This window comes from Centrocercus urophasianus, unplaced genomic scaffold (genome assembly GCF_019232065.1).
Source record: "Centrocercus urophasianus isolate 14NV4802_14NV808 unplaced genomic scaffold, USGS_Curo_1.0 seq_14, whole genome shotgun sequence".
NCBI classification, from domain to species: Eukaryota; Metazoa; Chordata; class Aves; order Galliformes; family Phasianidae; genus Centrocercus; species Centrocercus urophasianus.
The window spans coordinates 11,918,504-11,939,315 of record NW_024884586.1 but is presented as its reverse complement, the minus strand read 5'-3'; the positions used below and the strand labels follow the sequence as shown (position 1 = coordinate 11,939,315).

The window sequence follows — 20,812 nt, the reverse complement described above, 5'->3', positions numbered from 1 at the left end:
AGAGAAGGTTTCAAACAGGTAATTTGTCATATCAGTACTGAATAGAATTTACTTGTTGGCACCATCACATGAATTTGAAGTGTCAGCCTGAGTCTGCAACCTTTGTTTGCTTATGAGGTCTTCATCAGAGCTTGTGCAATCCAAGTAACTTGTGGTCTAAAATAAATACCAGTTCCCCAGAACTTCAACAGCTTCTGCACTATCACAACAACAACAAAAAAACCTCAAAAAAAAAAAAAAAAAAAAAAAAAAAAACAACCCAAATTAACAAATTCATGCTGTCATTTAAAATAAACTGATTGAATATAGGCTCACAAAAAAAGGCAACATGTAGCAAAGAAGTTTTTAATTGCTTTATTTCAGAAACAAAAGAAAGGCAACATAATCCATTTACCAGAGATCATGAAAATTACAAAGTCTTGCATACTCCTTCCCAAGACTCATTAGGATTTTCTGTGTCAGCAAAACAAATTCCCACTCATTTATACAGCTCTTTCATTTCCCACCAGCCTCATCATGCAATTATCCAGACAAATCCCAGGATAAAACAGACCATCATTTGATATCATTTTACTTTATCACACAGATGTTTTTTCACGATAGGTTAGTAGGTAAATGAGTTGGAATAGCTTTCTACAAAGTTTCTAGTTAACAGTACTTTATCAATTTTTTTTCAGTCTATCTGTATCACTTCTCATAACGCTAATTTGTGCTTGAAATCCAAATCAAGGAGTATCCCTACTCAAAATGCAATCCAACGTAGATCCTCAAATGCACCAACTGTTGAAACTGGTATATTTGCTTAAAAGCTAGTAGCTGGGCTCTGAAATCTTTTATCATCATTCAGTGCTTCTTTCAATCCAAATGCTAGTAAAGCAGTATTAGCAGGTAAGCAAGGAAAGTGTATATTTCAAACTGAGGGCAATGTTGTGTAACTAAGATCTGGACTGATTACATATACATGCTGATCTTTCTCTTTGGTAAGGGAAGAGGGAAAAGTAACAGGCAGAATTATTGATACTTGCTGGAATTATAGATGCACGGCAAACTGCCTATTGAGCACAGTTAGAAAACATTTTTATTCCATTAGGAACAGCTTCAATGTGTAATGGGAATGACAAATTTTATTCTAAATTCCAACCATCAGTTTGAACACTAGTTACCCCATAACTGGGTGATACTTCCAAGTTAGTTAAGAAAAAATACTTGTTGGGATTTTTGGCCTCTACAAAAAATGTGGCTTAAGCCATGGCTTTGTGGTATGAACACATTGTGAAATATTCAGGCACTGACTGTAGTTTCTTAGACCAACACCATACATGTTCAGGTACGATAAAACCAGAATTTCTGTAATTATCATAAAACTTAAGAACTCAGGATACAGCTAAAATATAAACGCTTTCATTATGTCTCAGTTCATAAGGTACTATTAAAGATTATACTCCAAAACTGTAGATAAAATATCAATATGCTAAAAAAACTCCTTTGAACTATCAGAAGAAATAACACTTCTCAATCCAAAGGGTTGCAATTTCTTTTTGTACTGATTAACTAAATTGCAAACAGTGTAAAACATTCCAATATGTCTAAAATCAGGTTTTATCCCTTTTATCCCTACATAGATGAACGTGCATGCATACAAACACACCATTTCAATTAGGCTTTAATTTTGAAAACCAGCTCTGACTTAAGCAACATCAGATTACAGCAGTCAAACAACTTCAGGAGCTATTGGGAATAGTTTAAGGCATCTAAGCTTGTAAATCAATGTATTTGGAGGTTAATGTTCCACATGTTTGGAAAAATTAATGTTCTTCAATTTAAATACTTGTAAATGAGAAATTTTTTTTTTTTCTCCCCCTACAGACTTGTAAGATGTAATCACTTTGGTTGTAAAGCATACACAAGTAGAAAATAACAGCACCTGCCATCTCCCTTAAATCAGTTATCTCTGACACAGCATTAAATAAGTAGAGATTTGTTATCTTCAATGTGTGTTTAGAATGAAAATTACATATGTGAGATAAGCTTCCTATTCAGCTCCATTTTTTACAAAGGAATGAGAAATAACCAATATTTTACCAGAACTACTGCATATGTATTATTTTTATTCAGGAAGATAAAACAATTTCAAAAGGAAGAGCCTACAAATACATTCAGGTAACTACTTTACTAGAAATACTAAGTAATATCAGCTTTTTAACATGAACAAGTTTATCCATAAGGATAATCACAGTATCATTATTTAAGTCTTATTGTGCAATTTAGCCAGAGATAGTTTTACATTTAAAAAGATGGAATAGAACGTGAATTTATGTTTCCTCTTAGAAAGGAAAACTTTTCAGTTTCCTTGAAAACACCATGTTTTTAGCGAGCAGTAAAGCACTAGCGTTGAAAGGCACTAGGATTGTTAGCTTGTGTTACTTACTGTTTCCAGTACAGATACAGGCACTTGAAAGCTTAAAAAAAATCAAGCCTGTAAAAAATTTGTGGGGAATTCTGCCACATTCAATACATTTTCAACAGGCTGTCCCACAGTTGTATGGACGCAAAATTCATATGGTAATTCTCTGCAGCACACTTTACAAGTTGGACGTCTCTTTGGCAGACACACGAGAACTGGCTTGTGTGTATGTCCTGATGACATCCTAAGAAGTGATACAAGAGAAATAATTAGAGTAAGTTCCATTAAAGCAGTCACAGAAATTGCAGGAAAAAATACAATTGAGCAACAATTTTTTATTCTGTGTAGTCAGAAAAGTCCCATTAAAGTGTTTTTTACTACTACAGAAAGTAGATAATTGTTTTGTATGAAGAATCAACCTGAACACCTTGCAAAGCACTTCCACTTATTTTCCAAACCTTTGGAAAGCAATTAACTACATTAAATTAAATGTTGATTAACCAGTCTTTTTTTTTTTTTTTTTTTTTTTTTTTTTTTTTTTTTTTTTTTTTTAAGTGAGTGATGCTCCCTCATTTTGTAATTCCACATGCATTGACTTCTCCCATTTAAAATCAAATGCAAGTTAAAATAGACTCTTCATTCTGGTAAACATATGAATAAAACTAAAATATTTGGTTCAACAAAATTGAGCAGCACAAGTCATCAGCACACCTTTTTCCCAGTCTCAGCATTGTATTTGTCCAGCAGTGCCTGAATACGCGCACCATAGTCAGGGTGAACATCATTGAAGTTTTTCACCTAAACAAGACAACATAAAATGCAATGAATTTCCCTTATTCTGTGATCTATAATCAGAATATAAAAGGAAGAATAGAAGGATAGAAAAGCATTTTCAAAATTAAGTTTGATTTTCAGCGACCAGAAGGGAGCAATGAACACAATGAATCATTGCTTCTTTAAGCATACATAAAAGGCCTCTCCTGAATTTAAACAAATCATCTGATTTTTAAAGTGCAAAGATAAACATAACGACATCCCTGGTGTTCAACTTCAAATTTCTCTCAGTAGGAACAAGTCCTTCCAGCATATTCTACATTATTTACACATATTCACACATTAAAATGTTCTGTATTTGCAATTCCTGCAAAAGAAAGAAAAGTCTGCAAGTTATCTAGAAGCAGAATTGCTCATCTTTGTCTCATAAGCACCGTGTTATTTTGACAAAGTTGCTAGACAGCCTGGACTGCAGAAAAAAAAGAGCAAAGACTGAAAGCAAACAGACTACTTACAGCCCTCTTTTGAATGAAAAGTTGAGCATCTTTAAGATGATCAGCAATATTTTTACACAGCCTTTGGCGTTCATCCTCCTTCAACACTTTGAGATAGAAGTCTCGCACCTTATAATTAGAAAAAAAATTAGTTTGAAATTTCCAAAAGCAAGTCATTCTACCAGCAGCAGCCCATTATTTAGGATTCATTATTATCAAAGAAATAATAGCTATCACTACTAAGGCAGCATTTAAATTCAACTCCATAGGCAACTAATTTTTGCTGGCTTTTTTCCCCCCCTCCCAGCAAATCCGTTAACAACCCTTTTTGTTTGTAGTTTAAGATCACTGATGCTTACCTAGTTAATGAAAACAAGTATGTACTGTTGCACTTCAAATTAAGGAACTGGAGCTCATTACATTACATGCATATTCTAGTTTTGCTATCTGCATAGGCCAGTTGCAGGAAAACTGAACACCACTCTCTCTAGATATGAATGCTCAAAATATGATGTCAGAGGTCTATGAGAATTCATTTATGGTCCTATCAGCAAGAATTCAGTTATTAATCATTATTAAGCTGTACAGAGATCTTTCAAAATTTTACAACTGCTTAATTTCAGGTTGGCCCAAATGCAAAGATATTCATGTTTGATTGATCATTACTAATACTGTTCATACAGACTATAAGCTCATCTTCTGAATAAGCAGTGTAAAGTCCCTTTACGCATCATACCTGAGACACATTGTCTTCATTTGCACTACTGAAACGCTGCACATCTCCTGAAACGGACATGCGGCTCTCCTTCAGAACATGCTCATCTACTGGACCAGTAAAGCTATTTGGATAATAGTTTGGGGCACCACCTGAAGAGGGAACGCAAAAAAATTTAAGAAAATTAAAATAAATAGATAGAAATAATCTAAAAAAAAAAAAAAAAAAAAAAAAAAAAAAAAAAAAAAACACACCACAATCACCCAATTCTGATTCACCTTACTGAAAACAGTTATCAATATACGGTTATCAACAGCAGCACTCTTTTAGCCAGCATTTAAAAAGCACTTAGTACAAGAAGAATTTACATAGATCTCAGGATAAAAAAAACTGCTCTGTTTCAAAAATAAGGAGGCCTGGCCACTTCCTCTACACCATTGCTCAGAATTTCAATAAAATCATGGGACTCATTCAAAATTTCAGTCCAAAGGCAATGAAAACATACTTCCATCTGCTTATTTGAAATCTTGAATTTGACCCTTCACAGTTTATTTTCAACACAATGAACTTACAAAGCTTCTTAAACGCTGCTTTCAAGTTCCTGCTTTCCAAACATTTCCACTTCCTCCTTCATGAAGTTTTTTTCATAGCCCAGAGGAATACATGCTTTTGGCATGAAATGTAGCTCAAGTACATACTTGCTTATGTTTAGATACAAGTCAGTCAACATTGGGCAAATACTGACAGAACTTATCATGCAACAGAGTTGAATTTAAAGTTCTAGTGTTGGGATTTACATTCCTGCCTTACAGTCTCTTGGAAACTGGTGGGAAAAAATGCAGATATAGACTTATTAAAAGATTTAGGCTCTAATTTTTAGAGCAGATTTTTGCCTACAAGTACAAACAAAGAAAAAGTAATTATCTTGTGAAACCATTTTTCAGGCATACTTAGCATTAAATAATTAGCATTTTAGAACTTTTCAATTCAAGCTGTTAACATGTTTGTCCCTGGAAGTCTTTGAATTAGCAAACTAGGGCCGTTTGAACTAATGAACTAATTTGACTGACCATGCTCTCCTGCAATTCCCCTCTCTGAAGATGACCTATCTCTAAACTTTTCAACGAAGTGAAGCTTAACATGCATTTTAAAGCTTCTAAATAAAACTAAATTATTTCAAATACACTTTCCACACAAACGTTCAAACAAAGTCTGATTTTCTGGATTAATGCAAGAGATATAGAGCCATTATATGTAGGTATATACAGTTTGTATGCATACATACAACATACATATATTCAAATTGCAAATGAATATTTTTCACACGTAACAATTACACACATAAAATTTGAAAACCCAATTTGGAAATAACAGCTTCTTGATACAAGACAGAAGTTGTAGTAACCGCCATCTACCTACTTTTAAATAGTTAAAAAAAGACATTTATGTTCACATGCTTATGTAATGTTTCTCACAGTGTAAAAAATTAGTCAAAAAAGTACTTAATAAATATCTTTAATCTGCTGCGAAAATAAAAAGCTGCAGTAGCTTCAAAGATTAAAGGATTTCTATTAATACCTTGGTTGTCAGACACACACATTGGCCCATCCCTCTGATAATTGGCCACACGAGCCCTGTAGGGGCAATTCACAGGAATCTGCAGATAGTTTGGTCCCAGACGATGTCTGTGCGTGTCAGGATATGCAAAAAGACGACCCTAAAACAGGCATCGCAAACATTACTAACGCTCTTTCAGCAAGCAGCAGTTATGCGGAGTATCCCAATTAAAATCATTATATACTAAATAGTAAAAGGCAGAAGACTGCTTCCTTAGCATATTTATATATTCCTGACATAATTTAAAGCACCTTCAAAGCGACACAGACACAAACTAGCTTCACAAAAAAAAACCTGTGAAGAACAGCACGTGGAGATGTATTTACACAACTTGGCATTTCCTACCAATTACCAACAAGTTTGTTTCAGAATACTAACCCTACCCTGACACAGGAGAAGAGTTACATGCCTAGAAATTAAAAATACCACAACAGTGGTAAATATCAAGGAGTAATATAAGTATTTTCCTACTTGTAAACAATTTTTAAATTTAAGTTTAAATTTAAGATTAGTTCTGTGCATCAGAGTGTTTCAAGTCCACTTCTCACACTCAAGCATTCTTAATTCTAAAATATTCTACAAAAGTACAAGTAAGCAAGCATTGCTGCTAAGGTCTTACATAGTTGCTCTTGTCAGACCAATAGATTTCCTAGCAACAAGTTATTTGCAGATGTCCTCTAAATTTTGGATTTTCTATTCCTTTCGTTGTTTCCATTCTCTTAATATTTAAACACTGGATAATCATATCAACAAATTGTGATTATTTAAAGACAAAAAAATTCAGCTGCTTTCCACCTGTCCAGTTATTTTACCATTGTTGCATAAAGTGATTGCAATGCTTTCACAAACAAAACATGAGATTTCACCCAAGGAGTACTACACGAACACTAGATTACCTGCAGCATCTTATCGGGGCTGGGTTCAATACCAGGTGGCATGTTGCTAGGATCATATGCCATCTGTTCTACCTCTGTAAAGTAGTTGACAGGATTCCTGTTCAAGACAATCTTGCCCACCGGAATGAGAGGATAGTCACCATGCGGCCAAATCTGTATCAGAAAACGCATGCATTAAAATCCATGTGATTAGTATTATGCAGCTTAAATAAAACGGGCAAGTGCTGCTTAATTAAGTCTCAGCTGAGAGAGAATACATTACTGAAGGAATTTCTACTTTGCTAACAGACATTTTGAGGAATGTCTTTGTCTTCTGAAATTCACACAGAGCATTCGTGCAAATAATTTCATCGTGGCATAATCCCAGCACTTGACTGCTTAAATGAAATACCCACAGGCACTTGAAGAGATGCCTAGGAATGCAGTATTGTATGTGGAACTGGTAGCATGATTGTTTTCTGCTACTAAAAAAATGCAACGAGACAAACTAGCCTTTCTTTTGTTATGCTGCAGTTTCAAAAGGTCAGAAGTATTTAAACGTTTGGAGGTGGGCAATATTACAGAAAAAAAAATAAAAAAACATAAGTTTACATTACTATCTTCCAAGTGCCGTTCTTTGGAACAGCAACTGGAAGTCTGATGTAACCAAAAACCAACACCAAGACCACACAATGCAACTGTTTCAGCAAGGAAGAACAACAGAGATACCTTAGTCAAATCAAAAGGATTAAATGGGAACTTCTCTGCTTGTTCAAAAGTCATAACTTGAATGTAGAAAGACCAGGAAGGATAGTTTCCATTGGCTATGGCATTGTAAAGATCACGAATTCCATAATCAGGATCAGTAGCAGCCAGTCTTCCTGCTTCTTCAACAGTAAGATTTTTGATGCCCTGATCAGTCTAAAAGCAACAAAAGCAGGAGAAACAAATATTACTTGCAGAAATTACAATAATAATAATAGCAATGTGTTTTAACAAGACTCAAGAACTAAGAGCATAATGTCCCAGTCTACAGTAATATCAGTTTGGGAACAATACAGTCAACAGCTGGCTTCCAGATAAGAATGAGTTCTCTTATAAAACAGAAATAAAAGTAATGCTATACCACACAAAAACAAACATGGAAATACAATCTCTACAGCACGTAAAGTGAATATATTTCTTCTTTCCCCTCACAGGATGGAGTGCTCCTTTACTGTCCCATCATCTCATCTCTTCCCACAGACCACATGCTAAAATAAACTGATAGAAGGGTAGCGGCTCTCAATGCTGAAAGTCCAAGATTCATACAGAATCCATCTTTTCAGATATTCTGTTGAAATTTCCTTTCTTCCCCTTCAATTTCTCCGACATCTTCAGCACGAACTACACCATCATTTTAATAAGCTTCTGACAACTGAAAAACTAAAAGCTGCTATGCAATCCTTCTTAGTTCAGAATAATGGTTTCTCAAGCCTTGGTTCAAGAGTAAGCATCCAGGCTCCACTAACTGAAATTTAACAAGTTAAGCAGCTCCACTGTCTTTAAAACTGAAGGAAAGCTGTTTGCAAGTGAGATGTGCTACTGACTTATTTCTCAACAAAAGTAGGAAAGTTCTACAAGCTTCAGCCATAGAGCTCTCAGGTAGAGGATTATATTCTTTGACTTTACATAATCGACGTTGTATTTCTAAGGAACATCATCTATGTACTTTAAATGCATGCAACTGATTTGAAAACATGCACACACAACATATGTAGAGTATATACACTAAGTAATTCTCTTCTGAATTAAAGCAGAAGTTAAACACAGAGCATTCAGACAATCTTTGAGTTGATCTTTTCATTCAGTGTAAAGTCTACTTCCAATAAATAAGAGGAGAAAAAGCACACCTTAACATGGAATTTGCAGTAGACGGCTCCCCCACTAGCATTAATGAGTTTAAAAGTATGAGATCCATATCCATTCATATGGCGAAATCCATCAGGAATACCACGATCACTGTACGTGAAAGACACCTACAGGGAAGAATCCAACAACATTAGCTCATTCAGTTCAAGTAAAAAACCACTTGAGACTAAGGTCACTTACTACATGATATGCATCACTGTAAATATTTAACATTAAAAATTATATCAACATCCTAGAGAAATTTAAGTTTCTAAGACTTAAAGCAAGACTGCTCAGGTTTTGCACATGGAACAAGGATGCCCACTTTAAGTATTAAAGGAAAAACACATCAACCTAGTGATAATGTTATGATTTTCTCTATAAGCACAGAGCAGGAAAGTATAGATATTTAAATACAACTAAAATTTTTTATAAAATAAAGAAAATCAGGAAATTTAAGTCCTGAATAACTAACCCATCAGTGTCCTTAGGCAATAAACATAGCACTAAAGTTATTCAGAATGCTGGATTTTTTTTCCGATTTACAATCAGAAACTACACCTGCTGCATCTCCATTCCAAGTAACTGGAAAACTTCTACATTAATCTGTTCATTTTTAAAAACACAACTGCATTTCAATTTTCTTTAGCTTTTCTAATGGCATTCTTCTTTATATGCTAACATTAATATACAGTTCATTGTTAATCAGCTCTCTCATGGCTTTAGTATTAAAGAAACACACGAGCTTTCTTTCCATCTCTATGCAAGATATGATCACAAAAGTGAGTGAAATCTAGCTTTTTCATAGTCTTTAAAAGAAAAAAAAGACAAAACTAAAAGAAAGTACTAATGGCCTCAGGAGGTATCAAAGGTATTACAGGCTTTTGACCTTTACAGTGCCTACAAAAATCATGTAGGTTCCAGACAAAACAGTTTCAGTTAAAAACATGCTGCTGTAACATGAAATTTAAGACGAGAAACTTACTTGATGCAAAGACTCGGGGCGAAGACTCAAGAAATCCCATACCATATCTGCATCCTTCAAATGAGTCTGAGGGTTCCTCTTTTGGCTATGGATGAAAGATGGAAACTAATTCGTCCAGGGAGGAAAGGAAAGAGAGAAAAAAAAGTTTTATTTCATATCCCCAAATACATGGGATATAATAAGTAAAACCTTGTACAAGATTAACAGTTTAACAGATTAACAGTTTTATTCAGTACTTTTTTAGCTATGAAAGGAACAAAACACTGGAGGATTAGAAAGCTTTAAGAAAAATCTTCTGTTGTCATTTACTTCCTGCAACCAAATTTGTTACCCTAATTTTACTGATTTGACTATGAAAGCAAAATTTTGACATTAGGATTAACGGGATGTTCAAAGACAGAAAATGCTTTCAACTTCTGTCCAATAAAATGAGAGGCAAATGCTCTTAAATTTGCATATAAACACTAGTGAAGCTGATCAAACTGGAAGTTTAAAGCCACTATATATTTACTTGTTGGCTGCTATCCTGTAGCATGTGCACTAGCAAATAACTAGGCATGTGTGCTATTGAAGTAGCAATGTAAGTAATCAAGTATTAGCTCTTAATTTTTTATTTTTATTTTATTTTATTTTTTTTAAGTATCACCTTGTCAAGTTAAAACCAGTTAGAACACCTAATGGACAGAATTTAAAAGCATGTCAAAACGACTCTTGCTTATCAGTAGAGCAAGAACAAGGTTTGAGATAACTTTTGGACTCTTCCACACAATACTATCATCCTCAGTGCTTACTCACCAACATTGCATCCCGGATAAAGAAGATAGGTGTATTATTTCCCACAAGATCCCAGTTACCTTCTTCTGTATAGAATTTCATTGCAAAGCCTCGAGGGTCACGAACTGTGTCAGCTGACCCAGATTCTCCAGCTTGAAGAAACACAAACACATACAAGCGTTATGATAAGAAACCAAAGTAGAAAACTACGAAACTTGAGAATATGCCGTAAGATCCTAAGAGAATGGTTTATGTTGCTGTTTATTTCTAATTAAAATCTATTACATTCAAAGAATTTTCTGCATGTTAGCAATAATACTTCAGGGAGTGCCTGAAGCGGCTGAATTACCTAGAAATATGTTATTTTCTGTGCATCAAATCCCATTGTGAAAGCTCTCACTTGGAGAACAGCAATCTAAGTCGCGTACCCAGTGAAAGCACAACTTCTTACAGAAGAGTTGCAACACTTAATTAATCCCTTGCTTTATCCAAAAGCAGCAGGTGAATTCATACCACAGCAAAAGTATCCTCCACCATATGTCTGCAAGTGTTCTGGAGGCATTCAGCAACTATTAATGTTAGCCGTCATTAAGAAACAACTAGGACACCCATTATCTCTTGTAAAATGATTCTGTCTGCTACAAAATAGCTCAGAAGAAACACGTTCAAAAACAGCAGGAAAAGGAAAGGTAACACTGCAACCTTCTTCTTCAGCACTATCTACTTACCAAGCTCAGCTACATGCCTTTTCTCTCCAATAGAATATTCCAGAGAAAGACCAGTAAGCTAAAAACTAGAGGTCCTTGAGTTTTTGTTTTTTTTTTCCTTCCTTTTTCCAGTGCAATTCCCAGAATTAAATATTCATTAGAATTTATTTTAAGTATAATAAACATGTCTAGTAATACACACCTTTCAGAAGATCCTTTTTCTATCAGGTACACTCTGTAGCTTTACAACGCATACTTAACATAGCCAATCCATGCATTCACTTCTTTAGCAAAAGAAGCAAGATTGTTTAGAATATTGACTATACCTACCTGCCTAAAATACACTTAGCAGCATTCTTCTCCAGAGCATTCCTACAGCATAAGAGATTTCAGGTCTTCAAATTTAAAGAGTAAAACCGCAGTTTGCAAGTGTTGACTGTGACCCCTCCAGAAACAAAGCTTTCCATCAGAACTAAAAACAGACTAAAAGTAGTACAGACTACCCTTTCTTTCACATTCCAGGGGAAAAACAGGGCTGGTGCCACAAGGTGTAGAACTAGTTCACTGTTGTTTAAGGTCTTAAAAATTAAATAAAATACACAGAGAAGGAAACATTTCATATATCTTGAAGACAACGTAAGTGTTCTGCAACTCAAACACTGATATCAGGGTTAACTATGAGATTGTATATGTATGTATGTATGTATGTATGTATGAAGATACACAATTTTAAGCCTTACCAACAGTGGAGAACCGTATAGCAATTGGAGTTCTTTTTCCAATGTGTTCAAACACTTTTGCCTTGCAGTACTGGGTAATATCATGAGTCACTTCAAAATAGCCAAAGGCACCTGAAGAAATATAATTTCAAAACATCAGATCTACATAATTTCCTTCCACTCATAGCACATATATTATTCAATTATGGTTAAACATACAACATTAAGTTAAAAAAAAAAAAACAACCATGAAAATACACTTTAAATCTATGCACTAAACCACCAATTTGTTTTTACAGATTAAAATTTACATCACACAATCTAGTATTTGCACTGTGCTCCCCCACCCCCATCTTAACAGACTGCTAACAGTTCCTGGCAGCAATACAGATCTCACTCCTACTCTACAAAATAATAAACAGTAACTCTTTGGGTGCTTTTCTGCCAAGATTTCATATTTACCTCTGAGGAAGATAAGTATTTCTTTGATCTTAGTAAATGTTGTCTTTAAACAAGACAAAGCAACCAGTTCTCCCCACCCTCCGAAGACGGCCTTTTCTACAGATCTATATATATTACAATAAAATTCAGTCCCATATTTTATTGTTTAAGAGCAATGTGTAACAGAAACCAGTGGTGCTAGTTCTATGTGACATTTTTCTAGTTTAAGTATTAAAGATCATCTCTCTTTGGCAGACTGATACGTCAGGTATTAGAGAGTGAAGTTTTTAATCAAAAAACACAGAAACAAGTATTAAAACACAGATGGTTAAGACATCCTATCAGAGAAGAGGGGTAGTAAGAAGCAACAGACAGATGAAACAGAGTACAGTGAATAGTACAATATTTAAAATAAATCAAAGGGCTATAATTACATTTCTATATTTTTTAATAGTTTCACTGCTTTAAATTTCAGCTTTGACTCTTGGCATAATAACTGGTATAAATTTAATCAAGAACTGCAGATTCATAGCACATTAACTGTTTATTACAATTGAATTATTACAGGTATTTTTTGTGGTTGGTTGGGTTTGTGGTTTCTTGTTTGCTTTTAAATTTCACACACTTGATCCATTTACCTTTGGATCAAAGACCTACACACAGTTTTTCTAAACCAGGCCTTACCTGCCGCTCTGTTGTTAACTGAATTATAGACTATAATACAATTCAATCCAACTGTACTGATATGCCACCTCAAAAGCTTCTTAAACCTGATCCCCAGAGAAAAAAGTGCATTTATAAAACATACCTGTTCCTTTTGCATGCACAACTCTTTCAGGAATCCTCTCTCTGTCAAAATGAGCCATCTCATCAGTGAAGACAACATCTTGAACAAGAAGAGGTCCACGTGGCCCAACTGTCATAATATTAAGTTTATCCCCTATTGGATTGCCAGCAGCAGTGGTCAAGGCATCTGGCTTCTGAAAGTAAGAAAATGACTATTAACACTAGAAGTTGAAAGCCCTCTATCTAAACCACAGGACACACAAAAAAGTATGTATCATGGTTTCAGCTGAGATAGTTTTCTTCATAGGGGCTTATATGATGCCACGGTCTGGATTTCTGAGGAAAGCAGTGGTGATAGCAGGCTGATGTTTCAGTCGTTGAACAGCAGTGCTTACACAGAGCAAGCACTTTCTAAAAAACAAACTTCTCATGCTGCTCTGCCAGCAGGCTGTGGTGCACAAGGAGCTGGGAAGGGACCCAGCCAGCACAGATGATCCTGACTGACCAAGGAGACATCTCATACCACACAGCATTATGCTCTGCAATTTAAGCCAGCGTAAAAGTGGAAGTGAAGCCGTTTGTCCTCCCAGAGGGAGAACCATTACATACAAGCAAATTAATTCCTTGTTTTGCTTTGCTCACACGCATGGCTTTTGCTTTACCTAGCAAACAGACAACACACAAGTTCTCACGTTTACTTTTCCAGTTTCCTCTCCCATCCTATCCAGGGAGAGCGAGCAAGTGGCTTTGTGGTGCAGAGCTGCTCACTTGTGACATACCATAACTCCATCCTTCCGGCCATCCAAAGTGGGGCATAAAGGGTTCAAGATGATGGCAGATTTGATACAAGTGGGGACTGTACTAGAACCAGATGTATAAATGTTTCAGCTGTTTAGCTGCTAACAGGGCTTACTTGACTTACTGCATGGTAGGAGTGTGGTGCTTACTAGTGGCTGCTTTTGCTCTGCCGTTTGCTCTACTCCTTATCAGCTTGTTTTACTGTGCCTATGAACATTCTGATAACAGCTACAGCCTGGGCTGGACAGGGTGGGACTCCAGACTGAACTCCAGTCAGAGGGATTGTGCCCTGCAGGTAAGCCCACATGAGAGGATGTATAATCCAAAACATTGGTGGCCATGAGGAAGCCTGCACCATAGCAGGTACACCTTGCAATGTCTGTGAATAAGACCATGTGAAAGTACCTCAAAGCATCCGTGGATAAGAACGCAATGCAGCAGGCGTGTCAGAAGCAACCTCTGAAGGGACTGAGGCTCATTGAAAAGGCCACACTACAGCAGGTACACCTCAAAGTGACTGTGAATAAGTCATTGCCACAGGTTGTATGCTCCTGAAGAGGCTACATCCTGTTAATAAGCTCACACCAGAACAGGCAGACCTTAAAGCATCTATGGTCGTGGATAAGTCTACAACTTAGCAGACAGGCATCTGAAGATATCGTGGCTCACAGTAAGGCCAGGTAGAAGCAGGTACAGCTCCAAAGAACTACAGCCAATAGGCAAACCCAGGCTTGAGCAAAAGCAAGGAGAAGAGCTCTTTACATGTTACACCTTACAGACTGGAATGAAAGGACCAAACGTAGAAACTGTAACTGACACAGCCTTAAAGAGTTGTAATCTATGGGTTGAGTTGTGTGTTACAATTAAGTCCGACAAGCAGAGCTGCCATTGGCACACAGCAACACCACACAACACCACTCCTATCCTCAGAGCTACTGTAACAGATAGAAGCTAAGTCACAGTCATTCCACAGGAGTGGTCCACAGACCAAAGGAAGGGTATCTTCATATTACCAAAGGGTGGTCATTAATGAAGATGCATTAGAAAAAGTGTGGGACTTGAGCATGATATGCAAGAAGGGGTTCTCACATCATGGTTTTGACTGGGATAGAATTCATTTTATTTGTAGATATTCACACAATATCAATATTTGGATCTTTTAATGAAAACAGTGATGGCAGCACCACCCATGTTTCAGTTGTAGCAGAGCTGTGCTTGCACAGAGTCACAGACTTTCCTCTTTCTCATGTTGCCTTGACAGCAGGAGCTGGAGAGACACAGCCAGGACAGTTCCCACACTGACCAAAAGGATGTCACACACCATCTGCTTGCCAAAGGGAAGCTAAGGAACGAATTCCTTGTTCTGCTTTGCTTGCACACACAGCTTCTGCTTTACCCAGTAATCTGTCTTCACGCCAACCCATGAGTTCTTCACAGAATGGCCAGGGTTGGAAGGGACCTCAAGGATCATGAATCTCCAACCCCCTGCCACATGAAGGGCCACCAACCTCCATATTTAATACTAGACCAGGCTGCCCAAGGCCCCATCCAACCTGGCCTTGAACACCTCCAGGGATGGGGCACTCACAACCTCTCTGGGCAGCCTGTTCCAGCACCTCACCACTCTCTCTGTAAAGAATTTCCCCCTGACATCCAACCTAAATTTTCCCTCCCTCAACTTAAAACCATTTCCCCTCATCCTGCAGTTATCAACCCTTTCAAAGAGTTGATTCTCCAATCTTGTTGTTCTTGCACTTTTACCTTTCCAATTCTCTCTCCCATATCACCTGCAGAGTGAACAAGTGGTCACGCGATGCTGAGCTGCCTGCCAGGGTTAAGCCACAACTATATGCAAGAAAATTGCGTAAGATTCTGGAACTACTTACAGAAATCATAGGGGTGTAAATATCAACAGCATTATACCTAAGGCCACTTCAGAACGGGAGTTAAAGCCATATACAATGATAAAACGTTTTCTATCTTCAGAAGTATTTATCATGGCTTCACTTTCCTTCAAGTAAAATATGATGAGATGATTTTAAAATGCAAGTTTCATTTTGACCCTTCTGCTGCTCCTGTGACAAGAGGGGATATGGGAAAAAAAGCATGAAAGAGGGTAACTACTGAAAAGTAGTGAGGAAAAAGGGGAAAGTAACGTCAGTGCAGGGATGAAGTCACAAGGAAAGATTTGCAGTCACAGAAAAGACTAGAAGGTACTCATGAATGCCTTTACTAGTTTGGAAGAGCCGTGCTAATAATAAGCAAGAACAAATCCAAGGAATGATCAATCCTAGACTCATAAACTACTGAAGGACTAGGATTACCAGAAGCACTGCTGTCAACAAACACCCCGTCAAAAGAACAGGAAATAAGAACTTTTTGCCTCTTTAAATCAATTGCCTGAAATAGACCATATTTCTCCTCATTTCCCCCCTTCCTTCCATACAGTTCCTGTAGCTCATTCCAAAGCACTGCTTGTTCATACAGTAGGAGTGACCCTGTACCAGGGGAGAAAAAACAGCCACTCTGAGATAACTTCAAGAAACATCTGCTGGAATTCTACAGCACTATTCAGTCTATACTTCCACTTTCCTAAATACATACATATAAACTCTTTTCTACTGGTGTGTATATCTGCACTGTGTATTAATATGCTACTCTAAAGGTGACACTGCTATTTTACTGGGTACTGCATTAGAACACACACCAAAAAATAAAAAAAATAAAAAAGGAACAGTAAGCCAAAGGAATAGGTGCTTTAATTAAAACATTAGTTTGTCAGGGGAAAAGAAACAGAAAAGCAGAAGCTGTTGTCAATATTATTTCTACTAATTCTGTGTCACATGCTTATATTTTGATCAGTTTTGAATCAAATAAAGGGATTTTACTGTTCACTTTGAGAAGCCTGACTGTATAGCAAGTTCTCCCATCCTGAATTATTCTAAGGGTTTAGTTTCTTAACATGATATTCTAACATGCAGACCCCATACAATGTAGCACCCCTAAAAATAAACATGATAAAGCATAATTAAGTGGTTTATAATTTGAGGTGATTATTTAAGTTGTCATTACAGCTGATTTTTTTTTTTTAATGACAATTTTGATATACTAAAGCAAGTAGAAGGACACTACCATATTCAAGGCATTTCAGGAAAAATTCACTTATCTATTCCAGTCATTCAGCCCAGTAAATGTAAAATACTGTGCTTCAAAATATTCACCTTGCACAAATTAGTGCAATGTGATTTTTCAGCTCATTATCCTGAGCCACTTTCCATACTAGGAAGCTCCATGCAGCCCATTTTTAAATCCATTCTAAGCCTCTGCTTTGAAAAGCCCTTTCTTCAAACATGGAATGGTCTGCAGATATGACTATAAAAAGCTCACACATCTTGACATTTTTAAATGAACTTTTCAGTCAAGAAAATTTTAGTTTGCATAGGGAAAAACTTTTTTTCCGTCCTTTGGAAACCTAACTACCTGCAATGTTTTTTCTTTGATTTTTGTTAATTTTGTCAACTGAAAATTAATCATTTTTTTGTTGATGACTACAAAACTCATTTAAGACAGGAAAAGTTTGTAATGTGATAAATAGAAATCCCAAAAGTTGCACCATGTCCATCAAGGCACAGAGAAGTCATGTCGACATAAGAGCCCCGCTTATCTTTTCAAAACTGTATACAAATTCTAAGCTCAGCAGTAGGACTACAAGCCATATACCTACAACCTTCTGCTCTACAATGCCCTTGCAAGACATCGGTAATGGTCATTAATGATGATGACCATGATGGCTCTTTTCCCAGCCTTAAAAAGAAGTTTTTGATTCATTTATGGTTTCATAATACCTTCAGAACAGAATTACCTGAAAAGGAGAAAAAACTGTATGTCAGTTGGAAGCTATGTATGCTGTAAAATATAAAAGGTTTGTAGAGACAGTACAGCCCTTTTCAAATGGACAGGTTACTTCATTATCTGTTTCTTCCACGATACAAACATAAGACCAGTAGAAACGGATAGAAATATATCTTTTTGAAACAAATCATATTAAAAAAAACTTAAGATTTTCATGACCGAAGGGTCTTTTTGTGAAGGCAAACTTTCTGAGAGGTTCTTTCTAATATTGACACTAGAAGTACAAACGCTTCCAACTGGCAGGATATATATATAGGCACCTTAGTTTCAGGATAATGGCATGCAGGGCACACAAAGCAACTTCCATCTCTGTGAGGGGAGAGAAGGAAAACCACGTTAGTTTTAAGAGAACGCTCAGACTACTTTTGGAGTTGAGTTTGTTTGATGCCTTTATTTTCAAATGGTTGGGAGCTGCATACAGTCAAAGCCATAAAAGATAAACGCTCAGATTTGAAGCCAATGTCGCAGAAAGGAAGGAAGTAAAGCCAGGAGGATTTTAGTCACAGTTGTTGTAAACACCATACATCAAAGTGCCTTCTTCCAGGCATTACTGATACTTTGCACCTTACATATGTCACTTTAAAATTCAAATAAGTCACCCCTACTTTCTCTCTTGAGGTCTCGTGACTCCTTATGCAACACAGACTCCGTGTTAACTCCCAATCTTCACATTAACCTTGGCCTATATTTAAATGCTGTTTCACTACAGAAGAGCTGGCACTAATGCAAACAGCATTAGCTGCAGTACATGAAAATGCTATAAGACATGGTGGAATATGTTGAAGCCACAACCGATCGTCAGAACACTGTTTACACAGAGTGCTGTGTAGAATGGACAAAGTCGAGGGCTAACTATGAGCAGTGTGAACTACGGCAGCCACCCACTTTTAGTAAGGCTGCCGCTCTATTCTATTCAAGTAGAAGGAGCGTTTAACGCCATATACGTATTCCTGTCAGCAGATTCCGAGCAGCAAACTGGCACAGGGGTTCGCTGAAAAGGAATGGCAGCCAACCGGTGAGGCATTTACACCCTCAGCCAAGCACTCTGGCACACACTCCGTCTTTGGAAGGCAGAGCCCTATATTGTTGTTTACGCGATTTCAACCCACCTCTCACCCCAATCCAAGCTGGTAAACACATCTCTGTTCCTCGCTGTCTATACCGTTCCCTAATCCGATTTTCACCGATTTCTACCGCTGCGATAACAGGACAGCCGATCCCAGCCAGCCCCCCGCGGGAGCGGCTTCCCACAGCCCGTCGCCGGGCACGGCCCAGCCCCAGCCTTGCCCAGCAAAGGCGGACAAGGCTGAGCCGCGAGATGCCCGTGCCAGTGGCACCGCTGCCCGGCTGGCAGCCGCTCCTTTTGGCCGAAGGCAGCTCGCCCTCGCCGCGCCTCGCACACAGCGGCTCGCGGGCCGGCTGACAGCTCTCTGCCGGCAGCGAACTGCCCGAGAGCTCGCCCCCATCACAGACCACGGCGGTACCTGCGAGCCCCGCTGGCTTTGCCACCGCTTCAGCTGCTCCGAGGCGACGTCCTGTCTGTCAGCCATCTTGCAAGCTTAGGAGACCCCCGGGCAGGAAGGGCACTGCAGAGCGAGAAAAGCACGCGCAGGGCAGGCTACTGAGACAAGACTCGCTACCGCCAACCTCGAAGAGGAAACCCCACCAAGCTCCACTACGCCAGCGAGTAGCGGGAACGACCGCACCCACGGTACCTACTCCAGTGCTGCGCCCACCCCCTCGCCGCCGTGACCAATAGCCCCGCGTCGAGCGGGCAGCGCGAGCTCTGAATGGCTGAGAGGAATGTCAGTCAGGGCATAAGGACCCCCTCCCACACACACACACCCCACCCCCTGGGTGAGGCGCTGTGTGCGGACGCCGGCGGCGCCCTGCGACTCAGCCTGGGGGTGGCGGGGGTCACGTGGCTCCTCCCCGTGGGCTGCGGAGTGCCGCCTCGTTAGTTGGAGCTGGAGTGCGTCTAATGAGCTGTGCGCAGCTACGGTTTTGTTAGGCGTTTTTAATCTCGAGGTCCCCCAGCTCTGTAGAGTCACCGTCCCTGGAGGTGTTAAGGAAAAGGCAGATGTGGTTTTGCGGGACGTGGTTTGGAGTGGTTACAATCACGGGCTGGCTGCTAGGCTACATGATTTTAGTGGTCCATCCAACCTTAGTGATTCTATGATCCTATGAAGTGAGGAAAATGCTTTTCTGCAAGGCTAGCGTGGCTCCTTAACAGATACAAAAGGTAGCTTAGCTCATTATTTCAGTAAGATAATTCTCTATCAAGCAGATAGTTATTTAAGGCCTCCAATTACAGGTCTGGATACTGCTAAGGGATTATCATTAATGGTTCTCCATTTTCTCAGTGGTGAGAACAGCAAACTGCTCTCTTCTTCAGTCTCACTTGGGATGGTTTTTGTTGCTGTCTCAGCATCTCATAATCCTTTCTACCTCAACATCACGAAGCATTAGAAAGGACACCCATATTTCTAATATTTCTTGTTGTAAATACACGCCAGCCTACTGCATCTTCTTTGTAAGTACCGATCAACTGCACGTGTAAGAATTCTGCTGCATTCAGAACAGATTTGGTAAAAATAAGCAGAAGGAAATCCACACAGATTTAAGAACTCTTTGTACAGAGCAGAATATCCATATAATATCTGCCAAAACAAAACAAATCTAAGCTTCAGAACAAGGTCTTAATCCACAGTAAACTTAATTTTCAAGACTTTAGGTCCCATTCTGCAACTATGCTTGTAGGCCTCACCATCAGCCATTTCTGAGAACATACAGTGATCATTTCAGGTACTCATTTAGACTTCAGAACCATTCTCCTTAACAGCTTTTATGTTTTTAAGATGGCTTCTTCATATTAAAAACAAAGGTCTTCACACAGAGACTTTATATTAGGAGTGCATCTA

The 20,812-nt window shown here is 38.1% G+C and overlaps 1 protein-coding gene across 1 annotated transcript; it reads right to left on the bottom strand.

Annotated features, from left to right (window-relative positions):
• Positions 1-331: 331 nt before the first annotated feature.
• On the bottom strand, positions 332-19,597 carry CAT (catalase). Its single transcript, XM_042813573.1, has 13 exons — positions 19,376-19,597; positions 13,204-13,375; positions 11,976-12,086; positions 10,550-10,680; positions 9,755-9,859; positions 8,772-8,897; positions 7,609-7,800; positions 6,901-7,053; positions 5,966-6,104; positions 4,409-4,539; positions 3,694-3,801; positions 3,116-3,202; positions 332-2,648 (listed from the first exon to the last, which is right to left on the bottom strand). The coding sequence occupies exons 1-13, from the start codon at positions 19,439-19,441 to the stop codon at positions 2,583-2,585; spliced, it is 1,587 nt and encodes a 528-aa protein (XP_042669507.1). The 5' UTR covers positions 19,442-19,597; the 3' UTR covers positions 332-2,582.
• Between the last annotated feature and the right edge of the window lie 1,215 nt (positions 19,598-20,812).